Source organism: Struthio camelus, chromosome 1 (genome assembly GCF_040807025.1).
Source record: "Struthio camelus isolate bStrCam1 chromosome 1, bStrCam1.hap1, whole genome shotgun sequence".
Lineage (NCBI taxonomy): Eukaryota > Metazoa > Chordata > Aves > Struthioniformes > Struthionidae > Struthio > Struthio camelus.
The window spans coordinates 13,548,405-13,562,344 of NC_090942.1; the positions used below are offsets into that span (position 1 = coordinate 13,548,405).

A 13,940-nucleotide genomic window follows, 5' to 3' on the forward strand; every position below is an offset into this window, starting at 1 on the left:
TTGTGCTGTTCACCCAGAATCTTTCAATCAGCTATATTTTTGGAGCATAAATTCATCTTCTTTGTTCTGTAATCATATGGGCAGAATGTGAGTACATTGAGGAAGAATAAGACGTTTTATGGACACAAAGGCTAAACCCAAATCTGCTTTCTTTTGCACTAACTACTGAGAAAAGAAGGGAGGACATACTTGCTAGGTACCCTAGCAAGTCTTTCTGAAAATGCTGATTTTTAAGTAGAACACAGGCCAGCTGTGAGGTCCACAAGGTGCTTCATGGTTGTCAGCACCATAATCTTCTCTGTTTAGCTTGTCATGTTTATGCACTGTTCCAATTTTCTCAGTATTGAAGGGTTATTTCCATTACATTAGACATGTCGTCTAAATCTCAACAGACTGAAGTCAATTTATGTTCCTCTGAGAGACAGAGCACTGTCACAGGAAAAAAATTGCCTCTTCACAGCTTTTCCTTGTAATACATTCATTTAGTACTTATCACTTCAGAACTATCTTGTCAGGATCCTTTATCAGCATCATCTTTTAATGATCTGTTCATTAGCTTTTTTAAGTACTGCACAGGAGTACATGTGACCAGCACACAATCTAAACATTATAAAATTCACATCAGGACTGTTCCTCTCGCATTAGATTTAAGGACACAGCTCTTCTTTATGTTAATTGCTTGTCTTTGAACCTTTAGGAATCCAGAAAAAGCTGACATTTCTCAACCTTTTTTGCAAGCCAGGTCATCGTGATCAAGTTATCATGATTTATATTCAGTAATGTTCTGTTCTACAATAGTATCATGCCTATCAATCATTATTTCTGTCTCTCCAATTTTTCTTTGAGGCTCTTATGGTCTTATACTAAATCTTCTGAATTTCATGTTGCTTAACCATTATAATTTAGATCTCTGCAAAGCTTTTACTAAACTCAACCTTATTCTTCTTCCTACCTACGTCAAATATAGAGAATTACCTCCTGGCTGGGTGAATGTGAAAGCGAAGAGGTTTCTTTTCTACTAGGTACATACCATTGTGAATAGTATCAAATCTTCAGTAGCTCAAATAAAAGGAAATTACCTAAAGGTTCGTTCAGGGAACTGGGAGTTTAGGAATTCCGTGATCTCTTCACAGTTTTGTTACTGGTTTTGATAAATACTTAGACGTAAGCCCTCCACTTAAATTGGCCTTCTCTTCCCAAACATTCCACTTTCCTACACTAAATGTCATACCTTCACAGCTAAGACTCAACCATGTAAAATTTGCATCTTGTGATTATCATTCTTTCTACTGCTACTCTTTTCTTCACAGTCTCCCACTGTTTGTCCCCTCTGTTCTACCTGAATCCCTGTAACTAGGACTGGACTGGTCTATCAGGCTGGCATGAAGTAGCAGGAAAGCAGCAGTAAATTATTGTTTTGAATAACAGGGTTGGGTCTGAAGATTCAAATAAGCGTATTATTGCTTATTTCAGCTACCACCATTGTGGCCAAGTCGCATCATTACCTTTTCATTATGTTACCATCAGTGTTTATCACTCAGCCACGTGTTATGAAAACGAGACAATTATAGTTAACGCACCTGAGCTCCTAACGCTTCCCATTGTCACAGAAGAGATTTCAAAGGAAAATCAATAAAAATCAGAATCATGTTGACAGCTTAATGCATATTAAACACAAGATTCTGAAGTTACTGTGATGTAATTCAATAATGACAGAAGGGCAGTCAGGTAAAACTAGCAGGCTCTCTCAGACTGTGTAATTTAATTTATTTGTTGCTCTATGATGTACTTTTGTCTAGTGCTCCCAAACTCAGAGAAATCAGGAGTGAATCTGATCTCAGTTCAGTGGCTCACTAACAGACGTCCAGGGCCCTCTGAGATGCGCTGATATCAAGAAATTTCCACTGGGATGACAGAGTCTATGGGAGATTGAAGATTGTTGGGGATGACACCTGAAGGTCTGAAGTCTCTCTCAGATCCTGTGTCATATCTGCCAGACTAATACTGATTTCTGAGCTAACATAAGGTATTGTATTAGACCTCAGACTTAGTATTAGGCCTATGGTTGTGCGTCTGAGTTAAGTCCCTATTTCTCAGACTAAGACATCTAAATTTAGGTGTCTGCATGTGAGTGTCTAAATTTGTCCCAGGTGTCAATGCACGTATTGTAGTTGATGGGAGCTTGAGAACATTGCTTAAATATAGGCATCTCATGCTACTTGAGATACCTATATTTTTAGGCAGGCTGCTTGTATCCCACCTCACCTCCCATCTATACGTCCTCTGTCACATCTGGCATCCCCAAGAGGATACATATGGCAACCCAAAAGACAGTAGATGCTGATGCAGTTGAGCTGATGTCTGGAAATCTATTCAGTCCAATCAACAGAGTCCAGTTATTCAGCTCGCCTGTGTTTAGTTAGCTGAAAAACTCTTTAGGCTCCGTTCTTGGCTGTCCAACCTTTAGCTGCACATTTCTGATGTGCTGTTTTTCTGTCTCCCTTTCGAGCAGAGCACTGCATTCTACGGTTTCCTATGAGGAGTAGTCACAGAGTGCAGAAGCAGTTCCCTACATTTATCCATTTCTACTCCTTTATTAGGAATACCCATGGATTTTTCTGATCACTGTTTCAGGGATAGGATTAGCTGGTTTTCAAATCAGAATCAGGACGCAGAGAGGGAAGTCTTGGGAGCAAGGGAGAGAAGTCTGTGGGATTTTACCAACAGGTATTTGATGAAGGGGATAGCTGGAAGGAAGCATGGATGTGACGATGCAATTGAGAAGAGGAGGGACTGGTAGTATAGATGTCAATATTAAACATCCGGTGACTCCTTTTCGTCTATGCCTTAATATGAAGCTCGCAAATAAGCAAATGAGTGGGTTTCTTATTGAATTACTCTTTTTTTTTTCTGCATTTACTTAAGACTTTTCTGAGCGTATTTTCATGAAAAGGACTTTAGGACACTGTGTACAAACAGCTTATGTTCCATCTGCATTTTAACAGAAACTATTGAGAACATGCCTTGATATTCGTCAAAGTGACATGCCATAACATAAACTGAGATTTCTCTAATGTGCTTAGAAAGTGTAAAAGCTTAAATGGGAGCATATAGTAAACTCATGAAAGAGCAGAAGCGCTGGCACAGTTACGCGCAGCTTCTGCCTGTCAGAGGGCTCTGAAAATACAGTGAAATATTCCTGAAACGTTAGTCGTGCAACTTAAGTTAGCTTTTGCTAAGTCCAACTGAGTTGTCAGACATGTTCTTAGCAAGCATATAAAGTCTTTATGAGTCTGTTAACACTCACAGGCCATTCAAGAAGCAGGCTGTGAGCTGTTAGGACTGTGAGGATTCAGTTTGTATTCTAAATTACATTGCTGATCCAGTGTGTGACATATACTAGTCTTTTCACCTTACTGTGTCTGCTGTGCTCTGGGAGAGTTACTTGACACAAAATGTTTGCTGAAGAAGGTGCATTATTTTCTTTGCTAGCTCTTGCAGTATTAGAACAGTATGGGACAGAGCGTAATCCCTAGCCTGGACATGAGAACTGGCAGCATTTACTGGATAGCATACATGAGCAAAACAGGAGATTCTTCAGAGCAAAAGTCTTTCCGCCAAGCAAAAGGTTCTTTTTCTTGTAGGTACAGAAAAATACCACTGACCTTTTCAAGATGTCAGTAGCGTTTACAACCTGTGGGCAAGCTTCTGAGATCTCTTTTTCCAGCCTCCATGTGTTAGTGCCTAATCATGCAGACTTTAGCTGATTGGGTTAGTATTTACTGAAGGTATGTACATCACACATCACAGTGAGGAAAATAACCAGGGAAATAATCCAGTACTGCTTGCAACTGCAAACCATAAACCTGGATATAGACCTAAAGATTTGCACTTTTAGTAGGATCCTTTGTAATAAAAGACGATAAGAGACAGGAGTCTTTCTATTCTACAAGATGTCTTTTTGTATTCCAGGTCAACTTGTTCAAGTAAAATCTTTTCTGAATTGTACTATAGCAGCATTTTCCTATTCTCAGGCATGGCTGTCCTTCAGATAACGTGGTTTGCTATGACCTTTAGGGTCAACAAAGAAATAAATCTGTACTGTGTAACATTCTTCTGATAATAGGTTCCAGAAAAGAAGGAAGTTCTTATAAAAGCTAAAAGTATCACGCAGTGCAACATTCTAAAATTGTTTAGTACCAAACTTTGTCTGTGGACAAAAATCTGCTCTCTTTGCCCCATAAAAAGCTACTTGTTCCAAAAATATATTTCTCATTTCCAGAAATTGTTTTTTATTATTATTATTTCTCCTACCTCTACTACATTTAAGCCTCAAAAAAACTGGCACTGAGGATGCTGCATTTGCCCCTGCACTACTTTAGCTGTGATCCAGAAATTCCCTACGTCACATCCAGATTAATTCGAAGGAGATGGTTTTTAGTAATATAAAAAAAAAATGGTTTTAAATCTCTCACTGATAAGCAATTCATAGAGCTGTAGGAGCCAAGCCAAATATGTAGCTGTGTATCTATTAGAATGTAAATTAACTCATTACTATGCCTGCCCCTGACCTTTTCTGATGGCTATATTCTTGCTCAGAAAGACTCTTTGCTATTCATGAAAGTGAAATCCTACTGGTAGCTAGAGATTCTCTATTGTATTTTAGAGGAAATTCTCATAGACACAAGTCACTAGTTAGGGTCCCAGCTTGAACAGCAAGTGTTTCTACCATTCATAACTTTGAATAGCTCATCCTTTTTCTAATTATTTGTGAATATCTGAATATTATTGAAAAATTGTTGCTAGTGAAGGCTAGATCAGTGGAACTTCATGAACAGCACAGAAAGTGTTCCCGAGTATAAAAAAAAGAATATTGATTTAATATCTGACCTCAGTCAATTAAGTTTTCATACCCGTTCTATAGACTGCACTGAGGTGAGATCAGGTTTAATTTCCCAAGGTACTCCTCTGTCTCCACATCGTATCTGATAACCTTCACAATCTTGCACTTTATGCTACCCATCGAGAAATGTGAAAGTTTGAGGGGCAGAAATATAGAATTGGACTCATGATAATCTAAATCATCTGGAGCAAAGAAGAGCTGCAAAAGGCACTACCTTGATTGGGTCTAAGAGCCCCACTGTCCTGGGACTTTACCTGCTCTCTCCCTTACACCTGCACGAAGTGATTCTCCATGGGCAGGAAATGTATTAGTAGTTCTTCAGAGTCAATTTTCACAAGTGCAATAAGCCAAAGAGAGAGAAAAACAGCACTGATTTGGAGTGGAGCGCTACTTAGCCCTATCTCACTGAGTTCAGGAGCAATGGAGTAGTGGAGCATAAAGCAAAATGCCACCACAAGCAGCTGCTGAGGATCACTTTGTATCGTTGTGAGTCACTTGCAGGCAAAACTGAGTAATAACATCTGGGCGTATATAAATAGCCCTAAAGGGGACAGACATATTTCTTGGTTTTATTAATCTGAACCTGCATTCGATATCACTGATGTCTGTGACCAGCCTTCATCTCACCACAACACCGTGTTACATCAGTTATTTGCCTTGCCATGCCGGTGTCTAGCAAGTGAAGCTGGCTGTAACCATACGTAACGTTGTGGGCCCAGTCAAACATGATGCCTCATTCATCTCACTGCCATGTTGATTTTTGACCCAGTACGTGGGGAACTATCCCAGCCAAAGACCAAATGGATCCTCTATGGCATGGCTCCGTCACTCTGAAGGACAGCTGATGACAGGACTAGCTAACTATGCTTGAAGAGCTAGAGCTGCCAGTTTGCTTACACCTACTCTTAAGTCCAAGGTAAATCATTTCATTGTCGTTGCGAGAGCAAGAGCTTCATACTTAAAGCTGTTTGAAAAGGAAGGACCTTTGGAAAAATATTATGTGGGTAATGATAGATTTTATTAGAAAGTGAATTAGTACATAGCATTCCCCACATATCGTCTTATATTTTAAACATAGCATGATCATTTCAAACTTTTTATCAACTGCTTATGTTCGTAGTAACTATTATTTTCATCTCTTTTAACTCGTTGTCTCCTTTTAGCTTTTGTTTGCGACAATGTATAAATTAATTAAATTTACTCATTCTCCTTGATTGGGTTTGTTTTCCTGAAAAGGGGAAGATATCTGAAGAATAATTGAATAATTGAATATTTTATCTTTGTTCTACTTACACAAGACACCATTTTTTTCTCACAGCAGTATTTTTAAAATTTTAGTTGCAGGATAGTTTGCATTTTGATTAATGAACCAACTGCAGATTGAATTCTGTATACCTAATTCAAACTTGCCTAGCATAGATCAACAAAATGTAAATGTGTAGGAGGAGGAGCTGATGTCACATAAATGGTACGAAATTATTCCCTGCATCCTGCTACCTGTGTACGCAGTGAGTCTGAACCCTCACAGGTGTTGTGCTCTCCTACTCCCATTTGAAGTTAATGGGGGCTTGGCACCTCTGGAAATGAGGCCCAGTGTAGCGACTGATAAACATCTCAGAGATCCAAGTAACAGAAGGGAAAAGCAGAGGAAAAAAAAAAAATCTACTGAGTTAGAATATTTATGGCTTTTCTAGAAAGGAAAACTTTTGCCATAGTCAAGTATTGTCACATGGACTTGGAAAAGATGCCCGCGGAGTCAGTTAATGCTCTGGGAGTGCTTATCAACCATCTGTTCATTTACTGCTAAGTATCTATGGGAAAAAGGTGCTTGGGACAGCTTGGCTCAGGAAATATAGGTGCAGCAAGGCTTTTATATCACAGAAAAGAACCAAGAAGCCCAGCAAACGCTAATCAGCAAAACACTTGCTGTATCATCAGAGAGACAAGTGATGTGGAAGGAAGATGACGTACGCTGAACACTGCTTTATGAAAAGGTCTCGTCTCTGACACTGTGAAGTTCCTCCCTGCAGCATTATTACACATAATCGCTTGCAGAAATCGCAAGTGTTCCTGGGCTTCAGTTTAATTGTACATACACATCTTCCACAAAGACAAACATCATTAAAGGTTTTGTGATTTAGGAACACCTACATGAGTTACTTGTGACTTTACAATGTCTTTAGAACTTTTCCGAGACTCAATACAAAATAGTGAGGAAATTGCTTTCTCTAGTGGCTCGAAAAGAGTAATGGAAATGTAAATTCAGCTAGAAAGCACATACACAGCAGCAAACTAATAACCAAAGGGTGATAGGGTGATTTCCGTATTATTGACGTTATGTATATATGTCAAATTCCGGATTTCTACTGCAAGAAAGAAACAAATCAGGATGCTGTCTTGCAAATGCTATAAATCCTAACTGAGAACCTGCTTTTAGCAAACCAAATTTTGACAATAAATACAGGCAGCAGTGTAAGGTATGTGAAATCTGTAAGCATATTTTCTGACAAAAACTTAAATTTGTATATAAAAAGAAATAGATAAAATGTGTGTGATTTGATTTGTTTTTTTGTTATAGGATATCTTCATCCAAAAAGAGAAGTACAGTAGACTGAAGCTGGAATTTACCATTGTGTGAAAAAAAGAACAAAAATGAAGTTTTTTTCCAAATAGATTTTAATCTAAAATCTATTTTCTATTACTGGTATTCTGTAGTGAAGTTACAGCATAGAAAATGTCACAGCTCAGATTTCCAGGGTGCTGGGTGAAAGCTCATTTTGAAAGGTGATAAATATGGTAAAAAAAAAAAAGTCAAAAATTAATTTTTTTCAACACTACTTTATGAGAAAAAGCACTCCAATTTTTAAAAAGCATATAGCTCTTACTATACTTTAGCTTAATTTTTTTAAGTGAAAGAATAAAACTTCTATAAAAGTGTTAGCCACCAGCTGCTGTACCTTAGTACAGCTTAAGTGGTCAACCTTTAAAAAAATCATTATATTCTCAAAACTAGCTTTGGAGAAGCATCTGAGGCTGCATATTTTGTTTTTACATGTTTGCACATTACATTATACTGTGGGCGGTGACAACAGTATTTTGCTGCTAGCGTCTGCGGTAGTGGTGGTGTTTGCTCCTTGACAGAGGTCAATAATCTTGCTCTCCTTTCCAACAACTCATTCAGACATGTCCTGCTGCCTATAGCAGCAGTGTTAATAAAGGTTTATTTTAAATGAATAGAAAGAAGTGGGACTCCACAGTTTGCCCTGGGAAGCTATTACAAGTAGGGATGGCTGTAGGGCAACTGGGTGAGCAGAAAGCCACTAGTGGGAGAAACAAATAGGCCTTCATGAAGTACTTTTAGGGTGGTCTACTTGAGAAGATGACTTGTATAATTTCAGATTTCCAAAGTATATGTGACACTGTGGGGTGGAGGTTGTTTATATGTTTAGATATACATATATATATATATGTATTTGTGTGTCTGTGTGTATGTATGTATGTGTGTATATTCTGAGCTACTTCGGTTTTTTATAGCAGATTCCACAAGAAGTTGGACACTAGGGGTTTAGGAGTTTGGGGAGAACAAGCAGAAATTTGGGAGTGGGAAGGGGAGGTAATAAGAGCTTATCCAGCACTGGCGCCTGATGTGAGTTGATTAAAAGGTCAAGCCATATTAGCGCTCTGCAGAAACTGAAAGCTGTACTCTTTGGTGAAAAGAGATTCAGTCCTGCCTATAAATCAACATTGGGTTTGTGCCAGTCTGCCGAGATGAACCCCCTCCTCCCCCCCACCTCATACATGCCGGGCTCTATCTCTCGTGAAGAAAACTCACATCAGGAAATGAAACAGCCCTGGGAACTCAAGGGAAAACACAGTATTGCGAAGGGAGGTCAAACGAAGTGGAAGTCCGCTGCTTCCCATTGCCAGCTGCAGATCTGGCTGCGGGAGGCCAACACTGTTGAGGACGCACATTATTAAGATATATTCTTCAGATGAGCTTCCAATTTTCTAATTTTCTTCTAAGCTTCCTATATGTACCAGATTTGGTCCTGTACTTCTGCAAAATAGTATTAAAAGCTGAAAACTGACAAAGGGTCATGCAGACTACACAAGACAGACAGTGGGCTTTATTTTTGTGCTTTTCCGTGTGAAGGTTTTGTTATACATATAATGCACTAAATAGGCATTTTATTTTTGAATTCCTGAATTTGAAGCAATGGCAGCATGTATTTGAATATCAGTGATAATTCTGGACATGTTTGATTCACATCAAACATCCATAATCAGTCTCACGGTGAATAACTGACAGTCAGACGCTGTCTATAGGGCAGTTTTGTTTAGCTTGCAAAATAGGATGGTTACTTTGTGTGACGAGATGGATATTATGTAAGGAAAAATTAAAATCGCCATGAAATACATGGAAGATAGAAAGATAGGATTTGTTTTATGGAACTAGTTCTTAGTCTTCTAGCCTAGCACCTGGTCTTTGACATAGGTGAGGGACCTTTAAATCTGAAGAGTGGATGTTAATATCAGTTCCAAGGTTTATTAACTTTATATATTTTAGGTCCTAACATTCTTTTTTAGTATATAAATATCCAGCACTTTTTTTAAATCTTCCTTTGGATCTCTAAATTCTACAGCATCTAATACAAGTTAGAGTTCTTAACTTAATTTCATGTTGCATGAATAAATATTGCCTTTCATTTGTTTTAAGTGTAGGTGTTGGCATTTGTATGTTGCAGTCAGTGCAAGGCCTCCATTCTAAATTTAGTTCTGTTTTCCTTGTGTAGATGAATACTGGAATTTCTAAAAAAAAAACCTTTAAAATCTTCATTTGAGATATATGTGATTGTTTCTTTGGTTAATAAATATTTATTAGATTTTTACATGATAGTAAAAATTTCAGATAAGTACAGCAAAACTTATTTTTAGGTAGAGAACTGACGGTAGACAGTAAATAAACAGGAAAATTTGTATTTCGATTTGACATGGAGTAATTTTTGCTGATAATAAATTTTGGAAGGTGCACCAGGACCAATGGGAAGGGAGCGTTAACCCTACCAATATTCTTCAGATACCAAATCAGTGTAACAAATTGTTTTGAGATAGCTGTCAGCAAACCTTCTTGCAAGTTCCAAGTCTTTTATATAGCTTTCAGGGGGAAAAAATGCTTTTTAAATTTCCGCCTTGTTAGCTGTACAGAATAATAGCAGGTAAGAAAAAGGTAGCTAAATTTCTGCCATCTAAGAATGTATTAAACAAGTTTCTATTACTGAATGTTTAATACTGGAGGTGATGTACAACCCAGGCGTATACAGTATGCCTGTTATCCCAGCTTGAATTTGTGGATGGAAAGAAATCTGTTCACTTGTTAATTCAGCAGCTTTTTTGCAGACACTGTAGAGAGTCAGTAAACATAAATCTATCCAGAATCACTTTTCATGATATACTTTTTGTTTAAAAGTGCGATCCGCTTATATATCAATCAGCGTTGCAAAACAGGCAGTCTTTCCTTGCAAAAGTCTTAAGTGCTTTTTCACTCCAAAATTTTTTTCAGTCAAAATGAATTAGATATCATAGCAGAAAAAAAACCCTCTTAATTACAGATTTCTAGTAACATTAAATACTATGTTCAGATATAATTCCTGTTGTGATTTATCTAGAGAAAGTTACTTTCCCTAGTGCTCCCATGATTTTCTTTATTTCTCTTTGCTCACCTTAGAAGAAGGTACTATACTTAATTCATTTTTTTGAATGAAAGAGCAGCCTTCCTCCTAGAGATCGCCATTTAAGACCCATTTTTGTTTCTACAAAATGAATTCTGTCATTAGCTTTTAACCTTACTGTGGTAAAACATTATTTTTACTATGAAAAGGTTATTTTACTGCAGGCTTTCTTTCTAAAATTCTCTTGGTTTATTAAATTTTGGGGGGATATTTTGAATTACTTTTTCTTAAAGGTATGGCGGTATTTGATACATCAATAATAGCTCATTTGGTTTCTTATCCAACGCCTACTAAGGCAACTGGACACCTTTTTTTTTAGTTCTTTCAATTTCAACCTAATCCCATGCTGTTTGTAAAGAAAGGCAACGATCTCCATAATTCCACTTGCATATGTATATATATATTTGCATATATATATATATATATTTGCACTTTTTTTCTTAGAAATTCTACCTTGTGGGTTGTATTTTCACCCCTTGTGTGTATAGACTTTTCATATATGTCAATATATCTTCAGACTTGAATGAGGACGGAAACACAGACTCCTCTAAGCCTCCACCTTTTATGCATCAGAAAAAGCTGCTAACGTTATTTTTTGTTTATTTCAGGTTTCTTTTCTCCATGGAAAACTCCAAAGCCTGTAAGTTCCCTTTCAAAATTATACTCATTGAGTTCATATGATGACTATCATTCAAAGCAAATTTCTGTAGACCTTCATCTACCTTCATACCTGTTCCCAGCTAATGAGACACTTCTCAGCAGTACCCCAATGCTAGGTGAGACACAGCATCGGGGTGGCCATGCTAATAAGCTCTGCAGATCTGTTGCCTTGGAGTCTGTGCTAGCACTTCTGGGATCCACAGCGGTGTTGCAGTGCCAGTTATGGCCTGCAGAAGGGAACAGTCAGGCTGTTAAAATGGGTGGCAAGCGTCGAAAAGGCAACGGCTCAAAAATGGGGAGTGATAAACAAGCAGCCTGCAGGAGAAGGCAGCAGAAGACCACAATGTTCAGGCTAGTCTAGTTGGGAAACACTGATTTATTCTCCTTGCAGTGGATAACAAAGACTTTTTCTGTTTTACAACTGGATTGAGCTTAACATCTTGAAAGTGATTGTTATTCATTCTTACATTAGATCTAGAGTTGGAAATAGCCCCACTTCAAGTGGGAGGTTGGACTAGATAATCTACAGAGGTCCCTTCCAGCCAGCCTTCTGCTGTTCTATGATTTTGACATTTAACCCTAAGAGATTAACTCATGTCCTGTTTTAAAAGTATCTATTTCCATTAAAAATGTTTTATCAGTCAGATACATTTCATTAACACAGAATCATGCTTAGACCTTCAAAAGCTAGAAAAGTGATAGTATCCTGACTACCTGATGAATATCAGTTGTTGTAAGTAAACACCATTTCAGTGTTAGAATTTTAGTTGGGCTTGAAGATATGTGGAACTCCTTATAATAATTACTATTTTGAGGCTATTGGCTTGGATAAAAATACCTTCTGGAGTTAGTCTTTGTGCAATGCAGTTGTGGCAAAATTATGAAGACTGTAAGCAATGACTGTTTATTTTGTCCACGCCCTATTAAATCATTTTTTAAAGTTGTGGCAGCATTCCCAGTGCAAAAAGAAATTGCAAGACACTATTTTTGGCTCTCTGCTTTTTTTATTTTTAATCTGGCTTGTCTATTTAGATTGTAAAGCCCTTAGGGTAGTGCCTGTCTCTCATGTGAGGTAGGAGGAGGAAAAAAATGTCCTGACTCTGCCTGGAGGTTTCTAAGAGCAATAGGAATAACAATAGCAGTATTTCTTAAGGAATTTATAGCTTTCTAGTTTTTGTTTTGGAGCTTTTTATGCTTTATTTGGACTACTTCATATCCTTTCATATTAGATCATGGCATGTTTAATGGATGCAGCAATAATTTTTGTAGTCTGTGAAATACAAATAGCAATTAATTAAGCAGTTGATGCAATTTCATCAGATTGCAATGGTTTCAGTGTAAAATCCCAAAGGATGGATGCAATGTATTGCATAAATACTGCAACATGAGTTTGTTTATTGATCAGAATAGCAGAACGTCTGTAGGCTTCTGTGCAAATAAATCTGTCTATTAAGGGCTACCCTGTTCTCACCAGTTCAAGGTTCCTGTCTGGTTGAGAAGTTCAAATTTACCCTCAGTTAAAAGTTAATGCATTCATTTTGCAATGAGGAAATAGAGAACTTGAAACTTGTTAAAGATCCAAATCCAAAGATCTCCGACTGTCAGTATTCACCTTTTTAATGTGCATATCAACTGTATATATATCAGCATATTCTTGATAATTTTCCATACTGTTTTGATATATAAACATCTAGTTCATAATCAGGTAACACTTGCCAATAATCAGAATCTAGAGAAACAACTGTTCTGAATGACCAGTTCTTCATACAGTAGTCTAAGGACTTTAAGCAAACCAGTGCTCACAGAATAAGGTAACACCACAGTGCGTTGATACTGTTTCTGCATGCAGGCTAACCACACACAACTAGACTATCTGGGGGGTCTGAGCGGTCTCAGCATAAGAGCGGACAAGTGATGAACCAGGTTAAGGTAGTGTGCATTCCTCTGTCTGTCACCCCTTTATCTAGAGAAATAATTGGACATAAATTTCTAGCATTCTTGATGTGAATAAAAGATTGAAACTGGGTGCCATCAACACACTACTGGCAGCCTATCTGCAGCCAGTCTGATGAGGTAAGGCCAGCCCCAGGAGGTGAAGCAAGCCTTCCCAGCACCACAGCGCAGCACTGCCTGTGCATGACAGGAATGAAACACTACTGATGGCCCAAAACCAGATTCCTTTTCTGCTTGGGTGAGTGCTGGAAGGCACCGCTGCTGCCCCTTGCCTCGCTGGCCATGTAGGGGAGAAGCATCCCCTCTTCTCCTTTGTAGCAAAAAGGGGACCACATTGGCTGGAAGACAAGAAGAGAGGAGCTCCACTCCATGAGGGAGAAGCTCAGGGATGGAGCGTTCTGTGTCATGGTGTGCTCAGCATCCCCTACTAATCTGAGTTTCCAGAAGCTTCAGGTGATTTCTACATATATAGTGTACATATGCATAACATAATCAGTGCAAACTGAGCTTGAGCAATTTCACCAAACCTTAACCTAACTTAGATTTGATGCACTTCACTCAATATCATTCTTACTGATCTCCAAGAGTGTCTTTATCTGTGACCTAACATTATGGTACTTTACATTCCAAAACACTGCCTAAATATTTAACTAATTGGTATAGGTTTGGGAGATATATTTCCCCTTTGTTTATCT

At 38.0% G+C, this 13,940-nt stretch overlaps 1 protein-coding gene across 11 annotated transcripts in view; it reads left to right on the forward strand.

Annotated features, from left to right (window-relative positions):
- Positions 1–13,940, forward strand: part of MAGI2 (membrane associated guanylate kinase, WW and PDZ domain containing 2) — a 757,526-nt gene that overhangs the window by 647,509 nt on the left and 96,077 nt on the right. For all 11 annotated transcript variants that reach the window (XM_068924402.1, XM_068924568.1, XM_068924499.1 and 8 more), the window contains one exon: positions 11,241–11,272. In XM_068924402.1, the coding sequence (XP_068780503.1) occupies positions 11,241–11,272 (32 nt within the window). The remainder of the gene's footprint in view (positions 1–11,240; positions 11,273–13,940) is intronic.